This window comes from Prinia subflava, chromosome 1 (genome assembly GCF_021018805.1).
Source record: "Prinia subflava isolate CZ2003 ecotype Zambia chromosome 1, Cam_Psub_1.2, whole genome shotgun sequence".
NCBI lineage: Eukaryota > Metazoa > Chordata > Aves > Passeriformes > Cisticolidae > Prinia > Prinia subflava.
This window is the reverse complement of record NC_086247.1, coordinates 60,405,599-60,428,134: the sequence shown is the minus strand read 5'-3', so window position 1 is coordinate 60,428,134 and position 22,536 is coordinate 60,405,599. Positions and strand designations below refer to the sequence as shown.

Genomic DNA, 22,536 nt, shown 5'->3' with positions numbered 1-22,536 from the left:
CCAGAATTATTTACTCTTTTTTCTGCTGTGAGATAAGATTACGAGAAAAGGAAAGCAGGCTCAAAACTGAAAAGGCTATAAAGACAGATTTATTCACAGAACTACAGGAGAGACAAAAAAATAATAAGAACCAGAATAAAACCTTCAAAACACTTCCTCTCTTCCCCACAAACTCGTTTCTTTCTCTCTGACAACATGCAGAGACCAAAATTAGACTTTAGGTCAGGTACTGCCTCTGAAATAGTCTCTCATCAGTTCTCTCCAAGAGAAAAGTCTCTTTTGGTCTGCAAAGGAAACTTCCCCACAAGAAAGAACAGTTCTCTTGTGGCTTTTTAATTCTTACAAAACCACTCACCCGAAACTCTGCATTTGTGAAGTCCCTCCCATATCACACAGCCTTCCCACAGCTGCACAATGGGACATGTAAACTCATGGGGTAGCATTTTAAAGATGAACATTTCAAAAGCAAAGGCTTTCTTCATCTCTAGGAACAGAGACCTTTTCTCTCTCTGTGGACAGGTCTTCAACTTCAGCTCATCTCTCTCTCTCTGGTCAAGCTTCTCATAAGATCACAACTACGTCAGTATTTACATAGTTCACCACAAATGCCTTGGCTCAGATCTACAATTTGAACACTCTCATCTCCCCATCTATGCCTTCCATGACTTAGAGGGATACTCTAGTACATCATAGTACATTACCATGGCTTACAAAAGACCTTCAGCCTAAAGCGAAGGCATCTTCTCCTTCTCTTTCCAGCTAATATTCAACTCTTCCTTCACTGACTTTGATATCTTCATATTGTCTCTCTACATGTTTTCACTCTGCCCTTTTGTCTCACTTAAGACAGGATTAGTGCTTTTCAAGTTTCATCTGTGCAAAGAGTCACCATTTGTTGCTGTTAGCCACGCTCAAGTAACACACGGAGTCAGAATTTGGGAGAGCAGCATCAGCAGAGAAAAATCTCTGCCCTTTGTTTATTACTTCTTATTTTATACTTTTTGAAAGGTGATCATGGATTGGAGGGTGGTATTCCCGCCTCTCAACCACATCGGTCAAAGGGAGTGTCACACAACCTTTCCTCTCCTTGGAGAGGAATGTGAAAACAATGGTAATATTTACAATTCACAATCTCCTTGTTCATATGAGAAGAGAGTGAGAAGGTGCACACTTCTACTTTAATATGAACGCTCAGAAAACTAGGAGAATCTCATGGTGACAACCATGGTCCCAGGTCTGCAGAGGGCATGACGGTTCTCCTGGGCAGTGGCTGAAGGTGGTAAATTCAGCACAGGCACGTACTTTAAGAGAACGAGTCAAGGGTCAAGCCAAGCAAAAGAATTCCCAGAACACATAAACTGGAAAGAATGTTTGAATATGGATAATCTTCTTGAATATGTATTTCACCAATACAATCAAAAGTTACATGGGAAGAACTGTTATAGATAACCGTGTGCCTCTGGCAGTTGCCAAGCACTCAGCAAGCTGTCTGCTGTCCCCTTTATCCCTTCTTAAACATTAAAAACTTTTAAAGAGTGAGATTTGTTTCTCATACAGTTTAATCAAAAAGCTGCATTTTGGGTACAATAAGAGCGAAAAGGGTCATGTGCGTGCCCAGCACTGGGTGAGGGAATGAGGAGCTCCGTGGGGTGCTGTGAAGAAGAAGAAAGGACCCCTGAGGGGAATTGATGTCCCCCAGTGCCCCCAGTGTCACAGCACATTCTTGTAGATGTCGCTGGGGTCCCGCTGTCCCTTGTAGGGTCCCGGCAGCTCCACATTGATCACTTGAGGATCCCAAGGTGAGGCAGGGTCAGGGGACACTTGTGGGAGCCCTGGAAGTGACACCAGTTGTGGGAACCTGGGTGGGGGGTGACACCGGTGGGTGACGTGTCCCTGTCCCCCCCGTACTCACCCGCTGCCGGCTCGGTGCCCACGATGTGGGGATCCAGCAATGCCCCCTACTCTGGGGGAGTCCTGTGGGGATGAGGAGGGTCCAAGGGGTGTCTGGGGAGAGGAAAAGGGGAATCCCGGCTGAAGCCCCCCACTCACCTGTCCTGGAGCTTCCTGGCTGCTGCAAGAGAAAGGGGAGGGGGTGACTGTGGGGACCCCGGAACCCCTGAACCTTCCTGGCGCCTTGGCAGCTCCAACCATCCATGGGACTCCCAAATCCCCACTGGACTCCCAAATCCCCACTGGACCCCAGATTCCTCCCAGACACTCCAAGCACCCATGAACCCTCCAGAACATCTGCATCACCATAGTGCCCCCAAACTTCTTGGTGTCCCCGATCCTCTGAGCCCCAGAATCCTAAGCCCCGCAGGGAGGGGTACCATCCACACACCACCAGGATGCCTGAAAGATCCCTCAACATCCTTGCATGGTCGTCCAAGAGCTCCCCAAACCCTCCAGAAGCTCCAGTGCTACTCCAATGTACCTCAAAGCTCACTCAGAAATTCCCCTGGAACCCAACCAAGACCCTACAAATTCCTCCCAAATCCCCCAGGACTCCCAGCGGAGGTCACTGTGGGCTCACTTTCCCACAGCTAAGGGGCCCTGGGGGCTGCCCGGGCTCTACACCCATTCTGGGGGCTTCCCCGCACTCCAGGAACCCCATTCCCCCCCACTGTCACCCACCCAGGTGGTGCCAGCAGTGACAGCCCACAATGACAGCCAGGAGCAGGACCAGGAACAGGAGGGTCCTGCCGACATTCACAGCCACTGATGGGGACAAATGGGGACATAATGGGGTCACCAAGAACTCCAGGGGTCGTGAAAAACTCAGGGACCCCGTGTCACCTCACCTGTGACCCAGAGTGAGGCAGGTGTCACCTCCAGGGCCAGCTCAGGGCTGAGTGCCCGGAACACGCGGTGCCCATCCTGTCCCAGCTGGTTGGTGGCCACGCACTGGTAGGTGCCCGAATGTCCCACATCGACGTCCCCAAGCTCCAGGACGGGACCCCTGGCCACCTCCTGCCCATTGTGCAGCCAGGTGAAGGTGACAGGGGCTGAGCCCACCTGCACCGAGCAGCGCAGGGTCACGGGGTCACCTGTGTGCACCTGGCGTGACAGGGGACCGGGGGTGATGGTGGCATTGGCCACAGGCACTGTGGGGACAGAGAGAGGGCTGGTACCGGGCGTGGGATGGGGGTGCCATGGGTGGGGTCACCCCTAGCCCGAGTGTCCTGCTCACCCAGGACGGTGACATTCAGGGGGACACTCTCGGCCACGCTGTCCCTATTGCTGACCCGGCAGTGATAGTGGCCACTGTCATTGTCCCCAACGTGGCTCAGCTCCAGGTGGGGGCCGGTGCCCAGCGGTGCCCCTGAGCCCCCCCGGTGCCAGGTGAAGGACAGGGGACCTGTCCCTGTGGCCACCGCGCAGCTCAGCACCAGGCGGTCCCCCAGTGCCACCTGTCCCCCGGGGGGCTGTGCTGACAGGGACACCCCCGAGAGCGGGACCCCTGCGGGGGGGGGAGAACAGATCAAGGGACAGTGAGGGACATGGAGGGGAAATGGGGAGGGGCAGGGGGACGGCAGAGAGGAAGAGGGGGCACAGAACTGAGGGTGGCTGGAAAGGAACCCCAAGGAATGACGAGGGGTTCAGGGAGGGGACATCTGGAGAGGGAATGGGGGGACAGCAGGGAGGAGATGACGGGACCTGGGGACTGTGGGGAGAGAGATCAGGGAGGGGTGGGGTTGATTCAGGGACGGCTGAAGGGGCCTGGTGAGAGATGGAGCCGAGCAGGGAACGGGGGGATGGGGAAAAAGTTTAATGGGTAGGATGGGGGAACCCAACCTAAGGGCTGGGGTAGCTGGTGGAAGACCCAGCAAGGAGGGGGACCTGTGACACGGATGGGGGTCTGGGCAGTAATGGGGGTCTCCAAGCAGGGCTGTGGAGCCCGGGGAGGCTGTGGGGGCTCCCCGTGCCCATCCCCGCACTCACTGCGCACCGTGACGCCGAGCCGGGCACTGCTCTTCCGCACGCCCCCCCCCTCGGAGCGCACCTGGCAGCTGTAATTTCCCGAGTGGGAGACCCCCACGGCGGGCACCAGGAGCTGCGGGGACCCCTGCGGGCCCCCCACGCACTGCCCGTCCCGGTAGAAGAGGTGCAGGAGGGGGGCTCGGGGCCGCAGGGGGCTGGGGCTGCTGAGGCAGCTGAGATTGAGGTGGGACCCCTCGATGGGCTCGGCGGGACCCTCCAGCACCGGCACCGTGAAGAGCTCTGGGAAGAGAGGGGAGGGGGATTTGTGACCCCGAGTCTGCTGTCAAGGGGCTGTGGGGGTGCTGAGGGGTGAGGTGTGGGGTGCTCACCGTGCACTGTCACTGTCACCGGCGCCGACTCCTGCCACCCCCTTGACACCCTGGAGTTCACCCAGCCCTTGCAGCGATAGCGGCCGCTGTGGTGCAGCCGCAGAGGGGACAGGGACAGCTCGGTCCCGCTGAGGGACTCCCTCACCTCCTCGTCCCCACGGTAGAATCTCACCGTGGTGACCGACGTGTCCCTCCAGCACCGGCAGCGCAGTGTCACTGTGTCCCCCTCCAGCAGTGGCCATGCTGGCACCTGCAGCACCAATGGGCCTGTGGGACAAGGGAGTCCTGTCACACCGGGGTGTCCCATTTTCACACGGAACCCTCCTTGAGTCACACCCAGCACACCAGGGGTCCCCAATCCCACAAACAGGGTCCCCCTGCACTGGGATGTTCTGGGATGTCCCTGTGTGCAGGGGACGGGCTCTGGTCACACCAGGGGGTGACCCATGGAGCGGAGCCCGCCCAGAGACCCCGGAGTCCTGCAGGTGCCATGCTGGGGACACGCAAATCTTCCTCACCATCTAAGACTGTCACAGGGGGACTGAGCCCACTGCCGGGTCTGTCACACGTGTAGGTGCCACTCTCGGTGACAATGAGGCGGTCGGGTCCCTTCTGCCTCCAGCGCCGCCCATCCTTGTACCAGGTGGTGGCACCGGCGGTCCCCAAGCCCTGGCAGGTCAGTGTCACCCGGTCCCACGGCACTGCCGGTGTCCAGGGGGGCTCCACCAGGAGCTGGGTGTTCTGGGCACCTGTGGGTGACAGGGGACACCAGGCTGGCAGGGCCAGCACAGGCCTGGGGAGAGCAGGGCAGGGACACGGCATCTCCCGAGGACTCACCAGCGAGGCCGAGGGTCTGGGCTGGAAGGGAGAAGGGACAGGACTGGGTGGGGATGGCACCGCAGGGACAGAGGCACCAGGGGGATGAGGTGTGATGTCTGTGCCCAGACTGTCCCCAGTGGAACACTGGTGTATCACGGAGGTCTTGAGGACGGGGACACCTCGGTCACCCTGGGCTGAGGCAGGACATGGGGACACTGTGGACACCCCATGTTTGCACAGGTCACCTCCACCATCCTCACAGCACCTGTCCCCACAGCCACATCCCCATGGCCCCATGCCCGTGATCCCATTCCAATGGCTCCTGTCCCCATGCCCCATCAGCATGGTCCGTGGCCCTTGTCCCTGTCCCTGCATCCCTGTGCCCCTGTCCCCACTGCTGCCCCAGCTCTGAGGTTCCTTTCACCCCATCCTTGTCCCCATATCTCTACCCTCCTGTTGCTGTCCCCAAATCCCAGGTCTCCAATTCCTGTCTCCCCTCTCTATTCTCCAAAGCCATCCCACAATCCTGGTCACATCCATGGACAGGCTCTGCTGGCCTTGGGGACCTCAGGGGAACCTGCAGCCCCCCTGTGCCCCTTCCCCACCCATCTTTGCCTCACCAGGGCCCATCCCCAGAGTGTCAGGCCTGTGCCCAGGGTACTCACCCCACAGGAGCAGTGCCACCCTCCCAGCCATCCCCATGTCCCCGGCCATCCAGGCTGGCTGTCACTCTGTTCTGGGGGCACTTGTCCCCAGTGTGACCGCCCTTCAGCCAAAGGGGAAGGAAGCGAGGTCAGGTCTCGTTCCCACGCGTTGGTTGCCCGTGTTGGGGGCAGGGTAGGGAGAGGATGGGGGCTGGGTGGGCACCTCTTGGTACATGGGAGTGATGGTGGGACAGGGTGGGGACATGGAGTTGCCAGAATTTGGAGGCTGAGGTGGTGTAGGGAGTCAAGGATGGTTGTCCTGGGGAATTAGGTGTCCCAGGGATGGGGTCCCATGGGAATGTGGGTCCCAAGGTTTGGGTGGACTCAGACTTGGGGAGGAGTGGCCAGAACCACGTGGCCTCCAGGGGTTTGTGGTCAAGGGATGGGGGTAGCAGGGGAAAGGGGGCCCCCATGAGAATGAGGGTCCTGGGGAAATCAAGGTCCCAGGGGAAAGGAGGTTCCAGGGGCCGGAATTACTGGATGGGGTTCCTTGGGAATGGAGGTCATGGCGAATAGCAGAGCCAGGATGGAGGTCCCAGAGAGAGGAGGCAGAAGGAATGGAGGTCCCATGGTTGGGGTCCCAGGGGAATGAGGGTCCCAGGGATGCACAGTGCCTGGATGGGCCCATGGGTTGCAGCTCCTTCCCTGGGCGCCTCAGATCTTGGGGTGACCCATGGCCCCTCGCTGTCCCTCCAAGGAGCTCATGGTTTCCTGGGAGTCACCACAGGTGGATTCTGAGGGGCTCTGGGTCTGTGTCCCCCCTACTCCCCAGGGGCTTTTTCCCCTCTTCATTTCCATTTCCTGCCTTTTATTTGGCCACATTTGCACCCCCCAATTGCCTGCTCGGTGATCCTGGGGAGCTCCTGAGCAGGTACCAGGTTGAGGGGATGCCGGGGAGGTTGGGGGGGTTGGAGGTGTACGGCTGTGCCCCCCCACACTTTCACTTTCTCTCTCCTGCAGCAGAAGGAAGAGGCCATTTGTGCTGAGTCAGACGGTGGGAGTGGGGGCTCTGTCCTGGGGGGACACATCCAGGGGGTCCTGTCCCTATTCAGGTGTGTCCCTGTTCTGGGGGTGACACATCCTGGGGGTAACACATCCACGGGTGGCACATGGAGGGGGTCCTCTCGCTGCTCAGGGGTGTCCCTGTTCTGAGGGTGACACGTCCTGCGGGTGACACATCCAGGGGATCCTGTCCTGGGGACGAGCGTGGAAAGATCGAGCAGTGGCTCTGGCCGCCCCCGGCCGTGCTGGGGCTGGGGGAGGTGACCCCGGCTGGACGCTCCGCGAGTGTCCGGAGCTGTTGGTGCCGTTGCCGTGGCAAAAGCCGGTCCCGACACATCGCGACAGTGGTCTCGGACACGCTGCCACCGCCGCTCGGGACGCACGGCCACTGTCGGTGCCCGCAGCCCGGGCCAGTCCCGGCCGTGGCAGCGCGGTGGCAGCCGCCACCTGCGACAGTGACCCGAGGGCAGGACTCGGCTCCCGCAGCGCCGGGGGCTCCTCCGCGGGCTCCCGGGTCCCCTCCGCCCTCCCGGCACCTCCCTGCCCGAGCCCTCCGCCCGCCCCCGGGCCGGGCCCGGCGGAGGCTCCGCAGCAGCTCCGGGGCTCAGACGCCGCTCGGGGAGCGCCGGCTGCGGGGCTTTGGGCACCGGGGGCACCGGGGGTACCGGCAGGGCTGCAGCTGGGCCAGCTTTGCGGTGGGATCTGGGGACAGGGATGTAGGACAGGGATGGGGAACAGGGGGAGGAGACAGGGATTTGGGCACAGGGGTGGGTGACAGGGATTTGGGGACACGGATTTCGAACAGGGATGTGGGACAGGGATGGGGCACAGAGATTTCGGGACAGGGATGTGGGGACAGGGAGAGGGGTCAGAAATTTGGGGACGACCCCGGCCCCTCATCTCCGGCTCCGTCCCGGGGCTCCAGCTCGGCCCGAGGGGCTCGGCAGCTGCGGGATCGGTGCCCGTGGCCACGGGGCGGCACCGCCGCAACTCCCCGAGCCCTTGGCCCGTGTCACCAAGAGGGGACAAACGGGCAGCGGCAGCTCCTTCCCCTCTGCGGGGCAACTGCGAAGGAACCAGTCCGGAAATGCCCCATTTGATCCGTTTGTCCCTGTTCCCAAGGGATTGAGAGAGCCCCAAAACTCCTGCAAGTCCCACACGGAGCTGCACAACAGCCTGAGCGGAGCCTGCTCCGTCCGAGCTGAGCAGGCAGAGCTGAGCAAACAAAAACCATTTCTGCCGGTTTAATCAAAAAACTGCGGTTTGGGGCCAACGGGAGGGACAAGGTTCCTGTGCCCCCTGGCACTGGGGGAAGGAATGGGGAGCCCCTGGCGGTACTGGGAGCGCTGGGAGCACTGTAACGGGGAGCTCTGGGCAGTCCCACATGGGACCCCACTCGTGGGCACCCACGGGAGCCGGGGAGAGGGAAACCCACACGGGGGGTGCCCTCGGGCAGGGGCCTGCAGTGCCCCCAGTGTCACAGCACGTTCTCGCAGATGTCACTGGGGTCCCGCTGTCGCCCGTGGGGTCCCGGCAGCTCCGCGTAGGTCACCTGGGGGGCTGTGGCACGGGGTGGCCCTGCGAGAGACACTGGCTGTGGGATCTGGGTGGGGGTGACACCCGTGGGTGACGTGTCCCTGTCCCTCCTCCATACTCACCCCCTGCCCGCTCGGTGGCCACGATGTGGGCGTACAGCACCTCCCCCTCCTCTGGGAAACCCGGGGGCTCCAGGGGGGGCCTGCGGGGATAAGGGGGTGACTGTGGGGGTGGGGGGCGTTTGCACTGAGGGTAAAATGGGGGGTCAGACCTGCAGCCCCCCACTCACCTTTCCTGCTGCTTCCTGAGGGCTGCAAAGGGAAGGGGGGAGCGGTGACTGAGGGGTCCTCAGGGTACCTAAACAACCTCGGGACCCCTGACCACCCCTGGGACCCTCAAGCATTCCTGAAGCCCCCTAAAAACCTTGAACCACCCCTCGAAACCCCTGAGCCCCCTGAGCCACTAAACCTCCCCCAAACACCTGACAGAACCCCCAACATCCCTGCACGACCCTCCAGGACGTCCCCAAATCCCCAGGACCCCAAGCCGAGGTCTCTGAGGGCTCAGCTTCACCTGAGTCAGGAGCTGTTGGTGCCACCCTATGGCTCCTGTACTCAGGGGGGCTTCACTACAATCCCCGGGACCCCTATTACCCCCCATTGTCACCCACCCGCATTGTTCCACCGGTGCCAGCCCCTGATGACAGCCACGACCAGGACCACGAACAGGAGGGACCCGCTGACCCCTGCAGCCACTGCTGGGGACAGTGAGGGACACATTGGGGTCACCCAGAAACCCGGGGGCTTTGAACACCCCGGTGACCCCATGTTACCCCACCTGCGACCCAGGGTGAGGCAGGGGTCACCTCCAGGGCCAGCTCAGGGCTGAGTGCCTGGTGCCCGTCCTGTCCCAGCTGGTTGGTGGCCACGCACTGGTAGGTGCCCGAATGTCCCACATCGACGTCCCCAAGCTCCAGGAAGGGACCCCGGGCCACCTCCTGCCCGTTGTGCAGCCAGGTGAAGGTGACAGGGGCTGAGCCCACCTGCACCGAGCAGCGCAGGGTCACGGGGTCACCTGTGTGCACCTGGTGTGACAGGGGACCGGGAGTGATGGTGGCATTGGCCACAGGCACTGTGGGGACAGAGAGAGGGCTGGCACCGGGCGAGGTGGGATGGGGGTGCCGTGGGTGGGGTCACCCCTAGCCCGAGGGTCCCACTCACCCAGGACGGTGACATTCAGGGGGACACTCTCGGCCACACTGTCCCCATTGCTGACCCGGCAGTGATAGTGGCCGCTGTCATTGTCCCCAGCGTGGCTCAGCTCCAGGTGGGGGCCGGTGCCCAGCGGTGCCCCCGAGCCCCCCCGGTGCCAGGTGAAGGACAGGGGACCGGTCCCTGTGGCCACCACGCAGCTCAGCACCAGGCGGTCCCCCAGTGCCACCTGTCCCCCGGGGGGCTGTGCTGACAGGGACACCCCCGAGAGCGGGACCCCTGCAAGAGGGGGGGGGAACAGATCAAGGGACAGTGAGGGACATGGAGGGGAAATGGGGAGGGGCAGGGGGATGGCAGAGAGGAAGAGGGGGCACAGAGCTGAGGGGAGGCTTGGAAAGGGACCCCAAGGAACAACAGGGGTTCAGGGAGGGGACACCTGGAGAGGGAGAGGGGGCACAGCAGGGAGGAGATAGTGAGACCTGGGGACTGTCGGGCGAGATCAGAGAGGGGTGGGGTTGACTCAAGGACGGCTGAAGGGGCCTGGTGAGAGATGGAGCCGAGCAGGGAATGGGGGGATGGGGAAAAAGTTTACGGGGGACGATGGGGGTACCCACTATGGGTTTGGGAAGCTGGCAGTAGACCCAGCAAGGAGGGTGGACCTGTGACACGGATGGGGGTCTGGGCAGTAATGGGGGTCCGGGCAGTAGTGGGGGTCTCCATGCAAGGCTGGGGAGCCCGGGGAGGCTGTGGGGGCTCCCCGTGCCCATCCCCGCACTCACTGCGCACCGTGACGCCGAGCCGAGCGCTGCTCTTCCGCACGGCCCCCCCCTCGGAGCGCACCTGGCAGCTGTAATTCCCCGAGTGGGAGACCCCCACGGCGGGCACCAGGAGCTGCGGCGACCCCTGCGGGCCCCCCACGCACTGCCCGTCCCGGTAGAAGAGGTGCAGGAGGGGGGCTCGGGGCCGCAGGGGGCTGGGGCTGCTGAGGCAGCTGAGATTGAGGGGGGACCCCTCGATGGGCTCGGCGGGACCCTCCAGCACCGGCACCGTGAAGAGCTCTGGGAAGAGAGGGGAGGGGGATTTGTGACCCCGAGTCTGCTGTCAAGGGGCTGTGGGGGTGCTGCGGGGTGAGGTGTGGGGTGCTCACCGTGCACTGTCACTGTCACCGGCGCCGACTCCTGCCACCCCCGTGACACCTTGGAGTTCACCCAGCCCTTGCAGCGATAGCGGCCGCTGTGGTGCAGCTGCAGAGGGGACAGGGACAGCTCGGTCCCGCTGAGGGACTCCCTCACCTCCTCGTCCCCACGGTAGAATCTCACCGTGGTGACCGACGTGTCCCTCCAGCGCCGGCAGCGCAGTGTCACTGTGTCCCCCTCCAGCAGTGGCCGTGCTGGCACCTGCAGCACCAACGGTGCTGTGGGACAGGAGGGTCCTGTCACAACGGGTCGTCCCATTTTCACAGAGACCCCCCCATGAGATCACACCCAGCGCACCAGGGGTCCCCAATCCCACAAACAGGGTCCCCCTGCACCGGGATGCTCTGGGATGTCCCCGTGTGCAGGGGACGGGCTCCCGTGGAGCGGAGCCTGCCCAGAGACCCCGGAGTCCTGCAGGTGCCAAGCTGGGGACACACAAACCTTCCTTACCATCTAAGACTGTCATTGGGGGACTGAGCCCACTGCTGGGTCTGTCACATGTGTAGGTGCCACTCTCGGTGACAATGAGGCGGTCGGGTCCCTTCTGCCTCCACCGCTGCCCATCCTTGTACCAGGTGGTGGCACTGGCGGTCCCCAAGCCCTGGCAGGTCAGTGTCACCCGGTCCCACAGCACTGCCGGTGTCCAGGGGGGCTCCACCAGGAGCTGGGTGGTCTGGGCACCTGTGGATGACAGGGGACACCAGCCTGCCAGGGCCACCATGGGGCTGGGGACAGTGGGGTGAGGACATGGCATCCCCCAAGGACTCACCAGCGAGGCCGAGGGTCTGGGCTGGAAGGGAGAAGGGACAGGGCTGGGTGGGGGTGGCACCGCAAGGACAACAGCACACAGAGCTCAGGTTTGTGGAACTGTCCTCAAAGTTTCCCACTGGGGACACCAGAGTGGCACGAATCTCTCAGGGATTGGGACATCATCGCCACTCCATGCTCAGGCAGGACATGGGGACACTGCGGGCACCCCAGAAATGGGGATGTCAAAACTGCCCCATGCTGGCTCAGGTCACCCCTACCACCCCCAAGCCCTCTGTCCCCATGGTCAATCTGCATGGCCCTTGTGCCTTTGTCCCTGTCCCCGAATCCCTGTGCCCCTGTCCCTTCTCCACAGCAGCAGCAGTCCCGTGATGCCTCCCTAAAATCCTGTCCCCCAATATTGTCATCTCTTTTCTGTCCCCAAAGCCACCTCACAACCCCCGTCACCTCCATGGACAGGCTCTGCTGGCCTTGGGGATCTCAGGGACCCTGCAGCCCCCCTGTGACACCTTCCCTCCCATCTCTGCCTCACCAGGGCTCATCCCCAGAGTGTCAGGCCCGTGCCCGGGGCACTCACCCCACAGGAGCAGTGCCACCTTCCCGGCCATCCCCATGTCCCCGGCCATCCAGGCTGGCTGTCACTCGCTGCTGTGGCCACCGCTCCGCTGCGTGGCGGCTCTTCGGATAGAGAGGAAGGAAGGAAGAAAGGTCACAGCTTGTCCCCACGTGTAGGTGGCCCTTGGTGGGGGCAGGGTGGGGAAAGGTGGAGACACAGTAGGGGACAGGCTGGGGACATTATGGGGCAGTCTGGGGGTTCCTTGGGGATGGTGTTCCCAGGAGTGGCGGAGCTCAGGGGTCATGGGGAACCAAGGATGTGTGTCCATAAGAATGGGGGTCCAGGGGAGTTGGGGTCTCCATGGCTGGGGGATTGAGGGATGGGGCTCCTGTGGGAACATGGTCCCCAGGGATTTTGGGTCATGGGATGGGGGTCCCAGGGTTGGGAGTGCAGGGGGAAAAGGGGACCCTTGGGAAGAGGGGTTCTGGGGGAAGAAGCAGTCCATGGGATGGGATCATGGCCATGGTGGTCCTGGGCATTGGGAGTGATGGGATGGGGGTCCCAGGGAGGAGAGACCAAGGGAATGGGGGTGCCATGGTTGGGGTCTCAGGGGAATGGAGGTCCCAGGGATGGGTGGACACTGGGGTCCCAGCTCCTTCCCTGAGTGCCTCAGATTTTCATGTGACTCAGAGCCCAGCGCAGCTCCCACAGTGTGCTCGTGGCCAGGGGGGCACCCAGGGTTCAGTCTCTGGGTCAGTGCCCCACACAGCCCTGGGTTTTTTCCCATCCCCCCATTCCCTGGCTCAGCCATCCCAGGGATCACCTGAGCAGATAACAGGTGGGGGGATCCCAGGAAGGGGAAAAGGGGGCTGAGGGGTGCAGGCAGTGGCTGGGGGGCTGCAGGGGATGAAAGATTTTCCCTTTCTCTTTCCTGCAGCAGAAGGAAGAGGTCGTTCATGCTGAGCTGAGGACGTGGGTTCTGTCCTGGGGGGACACATCCAGAGGGGCCCTGTCCGGAGAGAAAAGATCTCCTGTGGTGTGGTGACACCTGGGTCTTGTCCCAGGGTCTTATCCCAGGGGGGTCCTGGTCCTGGGGGTGCCATGTCTTTGAGGGTTCCTGTCCCAGAGGTGGCACATCCTGGGCACCTCTGTCCTGGGGGGGCCCTGAGCATTCCTGCTGTCCCCAGTGAGGCCCTGTGACCTCTGGGGTGCCCAAACTTAAGGGGGTACCTGATACAACCTTGCCCTGATGATGCTAAATGCCAGGCTAAATTTGGTTGATTTCCCTGATGCTCAGTTGGTTGAGACAAAATTTTACATCCATGAAATAAATGAAATAATCTTTACCCACACCATTTTTTTCCCCAATAAAAAATGAACTCAGCAAAAATGAAACTGACAATGTATTAAATGGTCTGGATGATAGAATCCTTTTAATTGTTGCTCTCCCAACAAATCACACACAATAAAACACAAGCAAATCACAGAGAAATGAGACTTCCAGGTCCCCTTTAGGAGCCCATTGGTGCATCCCACAGCAGCGTTTGCTTGTGGCTGACACCAAGTGTGGAATCTCCCTGAGTGTCCAGCAGGTCCATGGCATTGTTCCCTGCATGCTGGGCAGCAACTCAGCCCATTGGGAAAGCTTTGGCTGGGCCATATTTAGGAACTCTTCCCATTTTTCTCATTCCCACCCTGAAACTTGATTTACTTCCCATGGGTTCTGCTCCCAAAAGGGGAGAAGCTCAGTCCATCCTTGGAAGAGTGCACAGGGATCCATGGGAATGCCCGTGTGGCCCTCAGGGTGTGCTTCCCTGGTAAATGCACTCCACCCTGCCCTGAATTCCCCTGCCTGGGCACTCCCTGCTCCTGCTGGGACACCCCTGCTCCCCAGATCCATGTGTGGAGCCCCTGCTCAATATTTCCACACTTTTCCCTCTCTTCTGGTGTCCACATGCAGAACCCAAACATTCTTGCCGGGAGGTTCCAAGGGGCTGCAGGTTTTGTAGAAGAAGGAGGGTCCCGGTCAGGTTGTTGAGCAGATGGGTGTGGGATTTGCAGCACTTCTGGGGCTCTCTCAGCCCCTTGCTGAGAGGGACAAACTGATCACTTGCTGCATTTCCGGACTGGTTCTCTCACAGCTGCCCCCACAGGGACAGTTTCCAGCCAGCCCTGCTCTGAAAACCATCAAAGGCCCTCACACAGCCACTGCTTGGGCTCCCATTGGCTTTTGTGCTTCTTGCAGGGCTGAGCAAGCCACAGGCAGGCCTTTTTCCCCCACACAATTCTCACCTTTGCAGCAGCTCTAAAGCTGCCACAATCAAAGCCAAGGGGGCAGGGGGGACTCTCAGGTCCTGGCTGCCACCTGGGGCTGGCCAGAGCAGGGCTGGCCAATGCCCATCCCTGTGCAGTGGGGCTGGGCCATGGCTGGGCCCCACACTTGGGTGGGCAGTGGCTTCAAGGAGGAGGAGTTGTGGAGCTCCTTCCTGCCTGGGGCTCCATTCCCCAGCTGCTGTTGTTGGCTCAGACCCTGCAGAGGACCAGCAAGAATGGAGAAGTCTGCAACAGGATTTCTCCCAAAACCCAACAAACCCAAAATGTCCGAGGCCCTGAGGACAAAAACTCCATGAGGGATATAGTGGGGACCAGGAGAAAGTAGGGGCTGCCCCCAGTCACTTCAGCCAGTCCTGATTTACATGATCTCAGCTCTTTGCCATCAAACTGGGGCCAAATCAGCCAATTCCATTGTAAAGACTGCAGTTTTCCCAGTGCTGTGGGGGAGGAGCCAGAAGGGTTCTTGTGTGTTGTGGATGCTGGTGGAAGGGTCCAGGGTTTATTCCTTGTTAGGAGCTCTTCCTACAAATCGTTCCTTTTGTGATCCTTTGGATTCTGAATCTTGTTGTGTTGCTGTTGGTTTTGTTCTCTCTTTGCTGTTTCAGGAAATTGTTCTTCTCTCAGCCCTTTGGGGTCTCTGCCATCTGCGCCTCCAAGCAGAGTGGGAGAGGCAGCAGCCCCAGGTTTTAGTGTGTTGGAGGTCAGGATTTTTCCCTCTTGTGTTCTTTCTCTGCAAGAGTTTTCTCCCCTGTGCTGCTAAGACAGAATAACAACCATCCCTAAGAGGGACTGAAGAAATGGCCAAGGTGGGGGGAAGGAGTGCGGCTGGCTGGAGCCTCTCAGCCCATGGGGTTTTTCTCTTGGGAAGGGCAGAAATACAGCAAGATTTTGGCTTGGGTGTGAGGCTCAGCACCCAGCTCTCTCTCCATCTGGGGATCAGAAGGAACAGGCAAACTGCTTACTGCAGGGAGAATTCACTGCCACCGCCAGAATCCGGCCCTGTACTGCTTCTTCTTTACTGTGGGTGAGCCTTTGCTCAGTAGAGCAGCCTTCAAACTGTGACCTTATTGACATCTCCTTTGACTGGAAAGAACCCTCACCAACTCCTCAGGCACCTCAGGGGAAAACCCAGGACCCCGAGCCCCTCCTCCTCTGAGGGAGTTACTCCTGGCTGTGTTTAGGAGCCAGGCTGCTGCTGCCTGGCCCCGCCGTTTTTCTGCCTTTGCTCTGTTTTTTTCTACGCTGTAAGTCAGCACTGCGTGCCTGCCAGGACACCCCGCGGCTCTTGCTACAGCTGTGCAGTTGCTGTTACTTTTTGTTTGGCCACGCTGGGGTCTGCTCACCTCTGCCATTCCAGCTTGCTTCTTCCGAGGTTCCAGTACAGCACATTTCACTATCTGGAGGTAACCAGGACAAATTTCCCTCCGTGAGTTTCTAAAGGAAGCCGCTTTTCCTCCCCTTGTGCCAGCTGCGCCCGCCATTACCATAGAGAGAGAGAGAGAGACACAGCCAAGCTGGCGCCACAGCGCCCCCTGCAGGTCTGGGGGAATCATCGCACCCACCCTGCCTGGCCGGGAGCCACCAACGCCCCTGCTGGCTGTGACCAGGACTGCACTGAAGGGAGAGGGGCCTGCAGCTGCAGTTGAGTTTCTGGTTCTGTTTGTCGCTGCCGTTGTTGTTGGTTTTTGGCCTTGTTATACATATATATGTATGTTATTAATGACTCAGATCCCAAGTGGCAATGAGTTATAAAAGTTTCATTGAGAACAAGAGAAAAATTCACAAAGCAAGAGGCTCGTCCACAAAATGGTGGTTTCGCCTTTTATGCCCCTGGTGCTGCACCAGCTTGATGCATGTTCATTTTGATTTTACACAATCTCAGCCCCTGTCACACTCCTCAGCACCAGTGCAGTTGCATCACCGTGGTCCTCAGGGCCATCATTGGATGAAGTTCTGCCCCTTTTAAGGTTATGTCCCAAAGGCTTGGCCAGTAGCAGTCCATCCAATATAAACCCACAAAACCCACACCACAACACACAAAACCATCCCCGTGAAAATCAACCTTGCAACTGGGCCACCGCAAGAATATCAACCACTCCATAACAAATCATTATCCCAACACTAACAACATCACAATATTTATTCAACAATATAATCAATAATGTAATATCAATTCATATAACACCCAGCAGAAGTCAACTTCCATTAACTTGTTTCTCACAATACATTCTAGTAAAGAACTGTTATTCCTGCTCCCATATCTTTGCCTGCAAGCCCCTTAATTTCAAAGTTCTAATAAGTATGAGGGAAGGGGGTTATATTTTCCATTCCAAGGGAGGTTCCTGCCTTCCTTGGCAAATACCTGTCTTTCAAACCAACACAGCCAAAAATTGGAGAATTGGCAGCCCAAAATTGGAGAATCCCATTGCTAAAGCCTGACAGAGCTGAACAAAGAAACACCATTTCTGCCCGTTTAACCCAAAAGCTGCATTTTTTCCCCAGGAGCAGAAAACCAGGTCCTGTGATCCCTTGAAACTGGGATGGGAAACACTAAGCCACCCGGTGTACTGGGAGCACTGGGAGGGTCCCAGAACCACTGGAAACACCCACTGGAGGTTGAGAGGAACGAATCTGATTTTCATTTATGTCTCAACATACGCTATGCATGAGGTGAAAAATTACTCCAGAGGCTCTACTTGTGCTGGGAACACTGTCCCAGGGAGGCTTCACGTAACAGCCGATCAGGGGAGAAAAAGCTTCCATGAGCGGACTGTGAGCAAACCCCCACTGGTTGGTGGGTCAGATGCCTGGATGCCCAGGAAAAATGTCAGGGAAAAATGCCCAGGGAAAAAATGCCCAGGAAATAGGGCGGTGGGAGGAGCCTTAGCAAATAAAAGCAGTTACCTGTGACACAACAGGAGCTCTTTTGCTTAGGTTTCTTGGGGGGATCAGGGGCTTGCTCATACGGTCAGCTTGGCTCTCCTCTCCCCCTCACCTTTTCCTCCCTGTGGTCCTTCTTCCCTGTCCATACCTGTTTCCTGCTGCCGCGAGGCAGCTCGTTCCTGCAATGACTTGGTGCTCCACTGCTTCCCCAGCCTGGAGCTGCACTGCTTCCCCAGCCTGCTGCTCCACCACTTCCCCATTGGAGTGGTTGCTGCCCGCCCCCAGCCATGGCTGCTGCCACCAGGTTTTCCCCCACTGTCTGCCATGCCAGCCACAACCTGGTGCTCCACCACTTCCCCAAAGGAGCGGAGGCTGCCTGCACACACCCGCTGCCTCTGCCGTGGTGCCTGTGTCGCCTGCAGCACCGGGCCTGCTGCACCACAGTAGCAGCCCCTGGCAGCCAGACCACAGCTGCCAGTCCTACAGCACTGGCCTGCAGCCAGCCTGCAGCCATCGCTTGCCAGTGCCAGAAACACGGAGGTGCTGCTGCTTGCCAGTCGTGCCCAGTCACTCACAAAAGCCACGAGGGCTCACCGCACACACACTCCATCTGTCGAACTCATGCCAACAGAGTGCCCGGGGTTCTTGTGGTAATGCTGTCCCTGTCTTCTGTTTCTCTCTCTGGCTCTCTTTTCCCCTCTCTACTCTCTCTTCTAATCCCCCTTCCGTAAGAACACTTACCCTCCTTTATCAATAAACAGTTCTCAGATATAATATTGCCGCATTTATGCTTCACTTTCATTTGAGAAATTGATCAAAAAGAATCCTCCCCGACTGCTCATTTTACAGTGGGATGGGACAGGGGGAGTGGGAGGGGGAATGGGGAACCCCTGGGTGTGCTGTGAGCACAGTGGGGAGAGAAAGGGGAGGTCACCGAGGGTACTTGGAGCACTGGGATGGGGGTTGGGGAGCCCCTGCAGGTACTGGGAAGGGGATGGGGGAGCCCCTGGGGCTACTGGGAGAGGAAATGGGGAGCATAGGGTGCCCTGTGTAGCCTGGCCCTGACTCATCACCACCTCCCTTGGAAGGATGGGCAACCCCTGGAGCCATGGTGGGAGCACCACCAGTGTTGCCTAGTGCCTCCTGCTTCCCAGGGTGTCACAGCTTTTGTTGTAGATGGTCATAGATGTCGCTGGGTTCCCATGCTTGCCCGTGTGGCCCTTTCAGCTCCATGTAGGTCGCCTGAGGATCCTCCCCGGGGAATGCCAGGGAATCTGGGGGCACCCTGTAGCAATAAGGGGGTGTGTGGAAGGGGATGGGCGGTCCTGGGAGTGTCAGTAAAAGGTGTATCATGGGTGGAGGCTGCGCTCACCTTTCCTGGTGCTTCCTGGCAGCTGCAAAGGAAAACTGGAGGGGTGACTTTGGAGTCCCAGGGGCCCCCACCAACCCACGGGAATCCTGAACCACCACCAGGCCCTCAACACTCCCCCAGGTCCCCCCAGAATCCCTGATGCTCCCGCCTTGCCCCAACACCCTGAGCCCCCAGAACCCAGAGCCTGGCAGGGATTGGGAGCCTCTAAATTCCCCAAAAACCCCTGATAGAACCCCCAACATTCCTGCAAGACCCTCCAACCCCACCTCAAATACTTGAGAACCCTGAGCAAAAGTCGTGAGCACTCAGCACTGCCCAAGTCAGGGGCTGTGGGTTCCACCCATCACCCCCACATTCTAGGTGGCCCCTCACCTCCCCAGGGCCCCTGTTGCCCCCATTGTCACCCACCCATGTAGTTCCACCGCTGCCAGACAACAGCCACACCCACGAGCAGGACCAGGAACAGGAGGGACCCGCTGACCCCTGTGGCCACTGCTGAGGACACAAGGGACACGTCAGGGTCACCTGTAACTCTGGGGGTTCTGCAATCCCAATGACCCTGTGTGACCCCACCTGTGTTCCAGTGTCCTTGTTGTGTCACCTCCAGGACCAGCTCGGGGCTGAGTGCCTGGAACACGCGGTGCCCGTCCTGTCCCAGCTGGTTGGTGGCCACGCACTGGTAGGTGCCCGAATGTCCCACATTGACGTCCCCAAGCTCCAGGATGGGACCCTGGGCCACCTCCTGCCCGTTGTGTAGCCAGGTGAAGGTGACAGGGGCTGAGCCAACCTGCACCGAGCAGCGCAGGGTCACGGGGTCACCTGTGTGCACCTGGTGTGACAGGGGACCGGGGGTGATGGTGGCATTGGCCACGGGCACTGTGGGGACACAGACAGGGCTGAGGCTGAGGGGAGGGGTTGGCACCCAGTGCTGGGGCAGGAGAATGGGGGGAGGGAGTGTCAGATGTGGGGATGACGGAGTCTGTGCATGGTGGCACCTGGAGACAGAGGGAGCCTTTCACCCAGGTCTGTGACTTACTGTGGTGTTTACCAGTCACTCATTGGGGATGCTGTGGGTGAGGGCAGCCAGAGCCAGAGGTCCCGGTCACCCAGGAGTGTGAGCTGCAGTGGTGGGGCTGTGACCAGGTCTGGGGTGGGGGATGCTGTGCTTGGGGTCACCCCCACCCTGAGGGTCCCGTTCACCTGATTTGCAGTGAGGGGCTCTTGGCCAACTGTCCCCGTTTCTGGCCTGGCACTGGTAGTGGACACTGTCCTTGTCCCCAGTGTGATGCAGCTCCAGGTGGGGGCCGGTGCCCAGTGGTGCATCTGCGTCCCCCCTGGTGCCAGGTGAAGGACAGGGGACCTGTCCCTGCGGTCACCACGCAGCTCAGCACCAGGCGGTCCCCCAGTGCCACCTGCCCCCTGGGGGGCTGTGCTGACAGAGACACCCCCGAGAGCGGGACCCCTGCACGGGGACATGGGTGGCATGGGGGATCTGTGAGGGGTAGGAAATATGGGAAGTGGCAGGAGGGGAGTAGGAGGGGGTTGGAGGGGACCCCATTGAGGGAGAAGTGGACCCAGGGAGGGATGTGGGGTGGCTCAGAGAGGGGTGGGAGGAGCTGACGGAGGGATTGGGGGAAGCAGGGAAGGGTGGAAGCAAGCCAGGTAGGGAGGGAGAGCAGAGGAGGGAGCTGAGAACACAGAAGGGGTATTGGATGCCACGTAGGGATGGGGGGACGTGGAGAGGGACCCAGAAAAAGATGGAGGGACCCGAGAAGGTGTCCCTTCATGGGAAGGTGTGGGTAACCCAGGGAGGGATCAAAGGAGGGATGAGGGACCCAGGCACTGGTCAGGGAAACCTGGGAAGATGCTGGGATTTCCCATCCCTATTCCTGCATTCACCATGTATTGTCACTGTCACTGTCACCGGCGCTGACATCTCCCACCACAGTGATGCCGCAAAGTTCACCCTGCCCCCGCAGCGGTAGCAGCCGCTGTGGTGCAGCTGCAGGGGGTACAGGGACAGCTCGGTCCCATTGAAGGGCCCCCCCAGATCCTTCCCCTCGTGGTAGAATCGTACTCCAGTGACCGTGCCATCCTGCCAGCCCCGGCAGCGCAGTGTCACCGTGTCCCCCTCCAGCAGCACGCGTGCCGGCAGCTGCAGCACAAGACGCTCTGTGGGACAGGAAGGACCTGCCACATCTGGGGTGTCTGAGGGATCCCAAAAACCTTGGGAGGCACCAGGGGTCCCCCATTGCAATAGGGGTTCTCCATGCCCTGGGATGCTCTGGGATGTCCCCATGTGCAGGGGACAGGCTCTGGTCACACTAGGGGGTGACCCAAGAAGTGGGGCCCACCCAGAACCCTTGGGGACCCCCAGGGTGCCAGGGCACACATCACCTCTTACCATTTGAGACTCTCATGGGGGGGCTGGGCCCTGTGCCAGGTCTGTCACATGTGTAGGTGCCACTCATGGTGACAGTGAAGCAGTTAGGTCCCTTCTGCCACCACCGTTGCCCATCCTTGTACCAGGTGGTGGCACCGGCGGTCCCCAAGCCCCAGCAGGTCAGTGTCACCTGGTCCCACAGCACTGCCGGTATCCAGGGGGGCTCCACCAGGAGCTGGGTGGTCTGGGTGCCTGTGGGTGACAGGGGACACCAGCCTGCCAGGGCCAGCACAGGGCCGGGGACAGCAGGGCAGGGACACAGCATCCCCTGAAGACTCACCAGCGAGGCCGAGGGTCTGGACTGGAAGGGAGAAGGGACAGGGCTGGGTGGGGGTGGCACTGCAGGAAAAGCAGCACCTGTGGACAGGTTGTGGGGTTTGTCCCCAAAGTGACTGGTCCTCGTGAGAAAGTGCTCAGGGATGGTCCCCAACAGGTCTGGAGAGACCTGTCTGTGTCACAGCTGCCCACGTGCCACATCCCTGTGGCATGGACACCTGAGGGATGGGGATACTGCAACCACCTCAGGCTGAGGCGGGGCATGGGGACACTGTGAACACCCTGAGTGTGGGGACAGCAGACACCCCATGCTGCCACAGGCCACCTCCACCAGGCCGATGAAACCTGTCCGCATGGCCCATCTGCAAGGGGCTAGTCCCTTTATCCCTGTCCCTTTGTCCCCTGTTCCCCTGCCCCTGTCACCACAGCTGCCCCAGTCTAAATGTGCCTGTCATGACATCCTTGTCCCCAGATTTCAGTCCCCCTGTTCTTGCCCTCCCGTTCCTGTCCCCACAGCCACCCCACAACCCTGGTCACACTGAGGGGTCCATGCCCATATACTGGCCCTGCTGGCCTTGGGGACCTCAGGGGACCCCGCAGCCCCCCTGTGCCCCCTCCCCACCCATCTCTGCCTCACCAGGGCCCATCCCCAGAGTGTCAGGCCCGTGCCTGGGGCACTCACCCCACAGGAGCAGTGTCACCTTCCTGGCCATCCTGCCACCTTCCTGGCCACCCAAGCTGCCTGCCACACACTGCCAGGTTCCGCTGTCCGCTGGGTGGTGGCTCTTTGGCCAAAGAGGAAGGAAGTGAGGTCACATCTTGTTCCCATGTGTAGGTGGCACTTGGTGGGGGCAGAGTGGGGAGAGGCTGGGGATGTAGAGGGACTCTCTGGGACATGGTGTGGCCTGGTGGGACATGGGGATCCCAGGACTTTGGGTCTCAAGGGATGTGGGGAGCTAAGGAGGGACTACCAGAGGAGCAGGATGGCCCAGAGATAGGGTCCCTGGGGAATTGGGGAGCCACGGAATGGGGCACCTCAGGAAGGGGAGACACAGGGGATGGGGATCCTGGGGAATGTGGGTCCCCATGGGTGGGAGAACCAGGGATGGGTGTCCCAGGGGAATAT

General features: G+C 60.0%; 2 protein-coding genes and 1 pseudogene across 5 annotated transcripts; all 3 read right to left on the bottom strand.

Moving 5' to 3' along the window:
* Positions 1-1,602: 1,602 nt before the first annotated feature.
* LOC134555756 (Fc receptor-like protein 2) lies at positions 1,603-5,825 on the bottom strand (annotated as a pseudogene).
* Positions 5,826-8,213: 2,388 nt separating this feature from the next.
* On the bottom strand, positions 8,214-15,989 carry LOC134555095 (Fc receptor-like protein 3). The gene is made up of 12 exons (XM_063406844.1): positions 15,921-15,989; positions 12,143-12,224; positions 11,548-11,568; positions 11,229-11,459; positions 10,730-10,996; positions 10,362-10,640; positions 9,592-9,861; positions 9,209-9,502; positions 9,038-9,128; positions 8,710-8,728; positions 8,494-8,560; positions 8,214-8,413 (listed from the first exon to the last, which is right to left on the bottom strand). The coding sequence occupies exons 1-12, from the start codon at positions 15,987-15,989 to the stop codon at positions 8,313-8,315; spliced, it is 1,791 nt and encodes a 596-aa protein (XP_063262914.1). The 3' UTR covers positions 8,214-8,312.
* A 567-nt stretch (positions 15,990-16,556) lies between these two features.
* LOC134562462 (low affinity immunoglobulin gamma Fc region receptor III-like) lies at positions 16,557-22,206 on the bottom strand. Of its 4 annotated transcripts, XM_063419868.1 has the most exons (8): positions 22,093-22,176; positions 21,415-21,435; positions 21,096-21,326; positions 20,591-20,863; positions 19,265-19,567; positions 19,100-19,186; positions 18,692-18,713; positions 16,557-18,604 (listed from the first exon to the last, which is right to left on the bottom strand). In XM_063419868.1, exons 1-8 carry the CDS (start codon positions 22,121-22,123, stop codon positions 18,478-18,480), a joined length of 1,095 nt encoding a protein of 364 aa, XP_063275938.1. In that variant the 5' UTR covers positions 22,124-22,176; the 3' UTR covers positions 16,557-18,477. The 4 variants fall into 4 exon arrangements, with proteins under 4 accessions (XP_063275938.1, XP_063275923.1, XP_063275929.1 ...); XM_063419853.1 differs by having other exon boundaries at positions 21,096-21,435; positions 22,093-22,206; XM_063419859.1 differs by having other exon boundaries at positions 19,100-19,183; positions 21,096-21,435; positions 22,093-22,206.
* Between the last annotated feature and the right edge of the window lie 330 nt (positions 22,207-22,536).

What these genes read in the sequence shown, in the direction of transcription:
- LOC134562462 (XM_063419853.1), bottom strand. Translation starts at nt 21,399, where the DNA reads ATGCTGTGTCCCTGCCCTGCTGTCCCCGGCCCTGTGCTGGCCCTGGCA. An exon ending in CCCCATGAGAGTCTCAAATG is followed by an intron (nt 20,864 to 21,095) that starts GTAAGAGGTGAT and finishes CCTGTCCCACAG; the next exon opens with AGCGTCTTGTGCTGCAGCTG. An exon ending in GCCAGGAAGCACCAGGAAAG is followed by an intron (nt 18,605 to 18,691) that starts GTGAGCGCAGCC and finishes TTATTGCTACAG; the next exon opens with GGTGCCCCCAGATTCCCTGG.
- LOC134555095 (XM_063406844.1), bottom strand. Translation starts at nt 15,989, where the DNA reads ATGATTCCCCCAGACCTGCAGGGGGCGCTGTGGCGCCAGCTTGGCTGT. An exon ending in TCTCTCTCTCTCTCTCTATG is followed by an intron (nt 12,225 to 15,920) that starts GTAATGGCGGGC and finishes CTCTATCCGAAG; the next exon opens with AGCCGCCACGCAGCGGAGCG. An exon ending in CCAGACCCTCGGCCTCGCTG is followed by an intron (nt 11,460 to 11,547) that starts GTGAGTCCTTGG and finishes TGTCATCCACAG; the next exon opens with GTGCCCAGACCACCCAGCTC.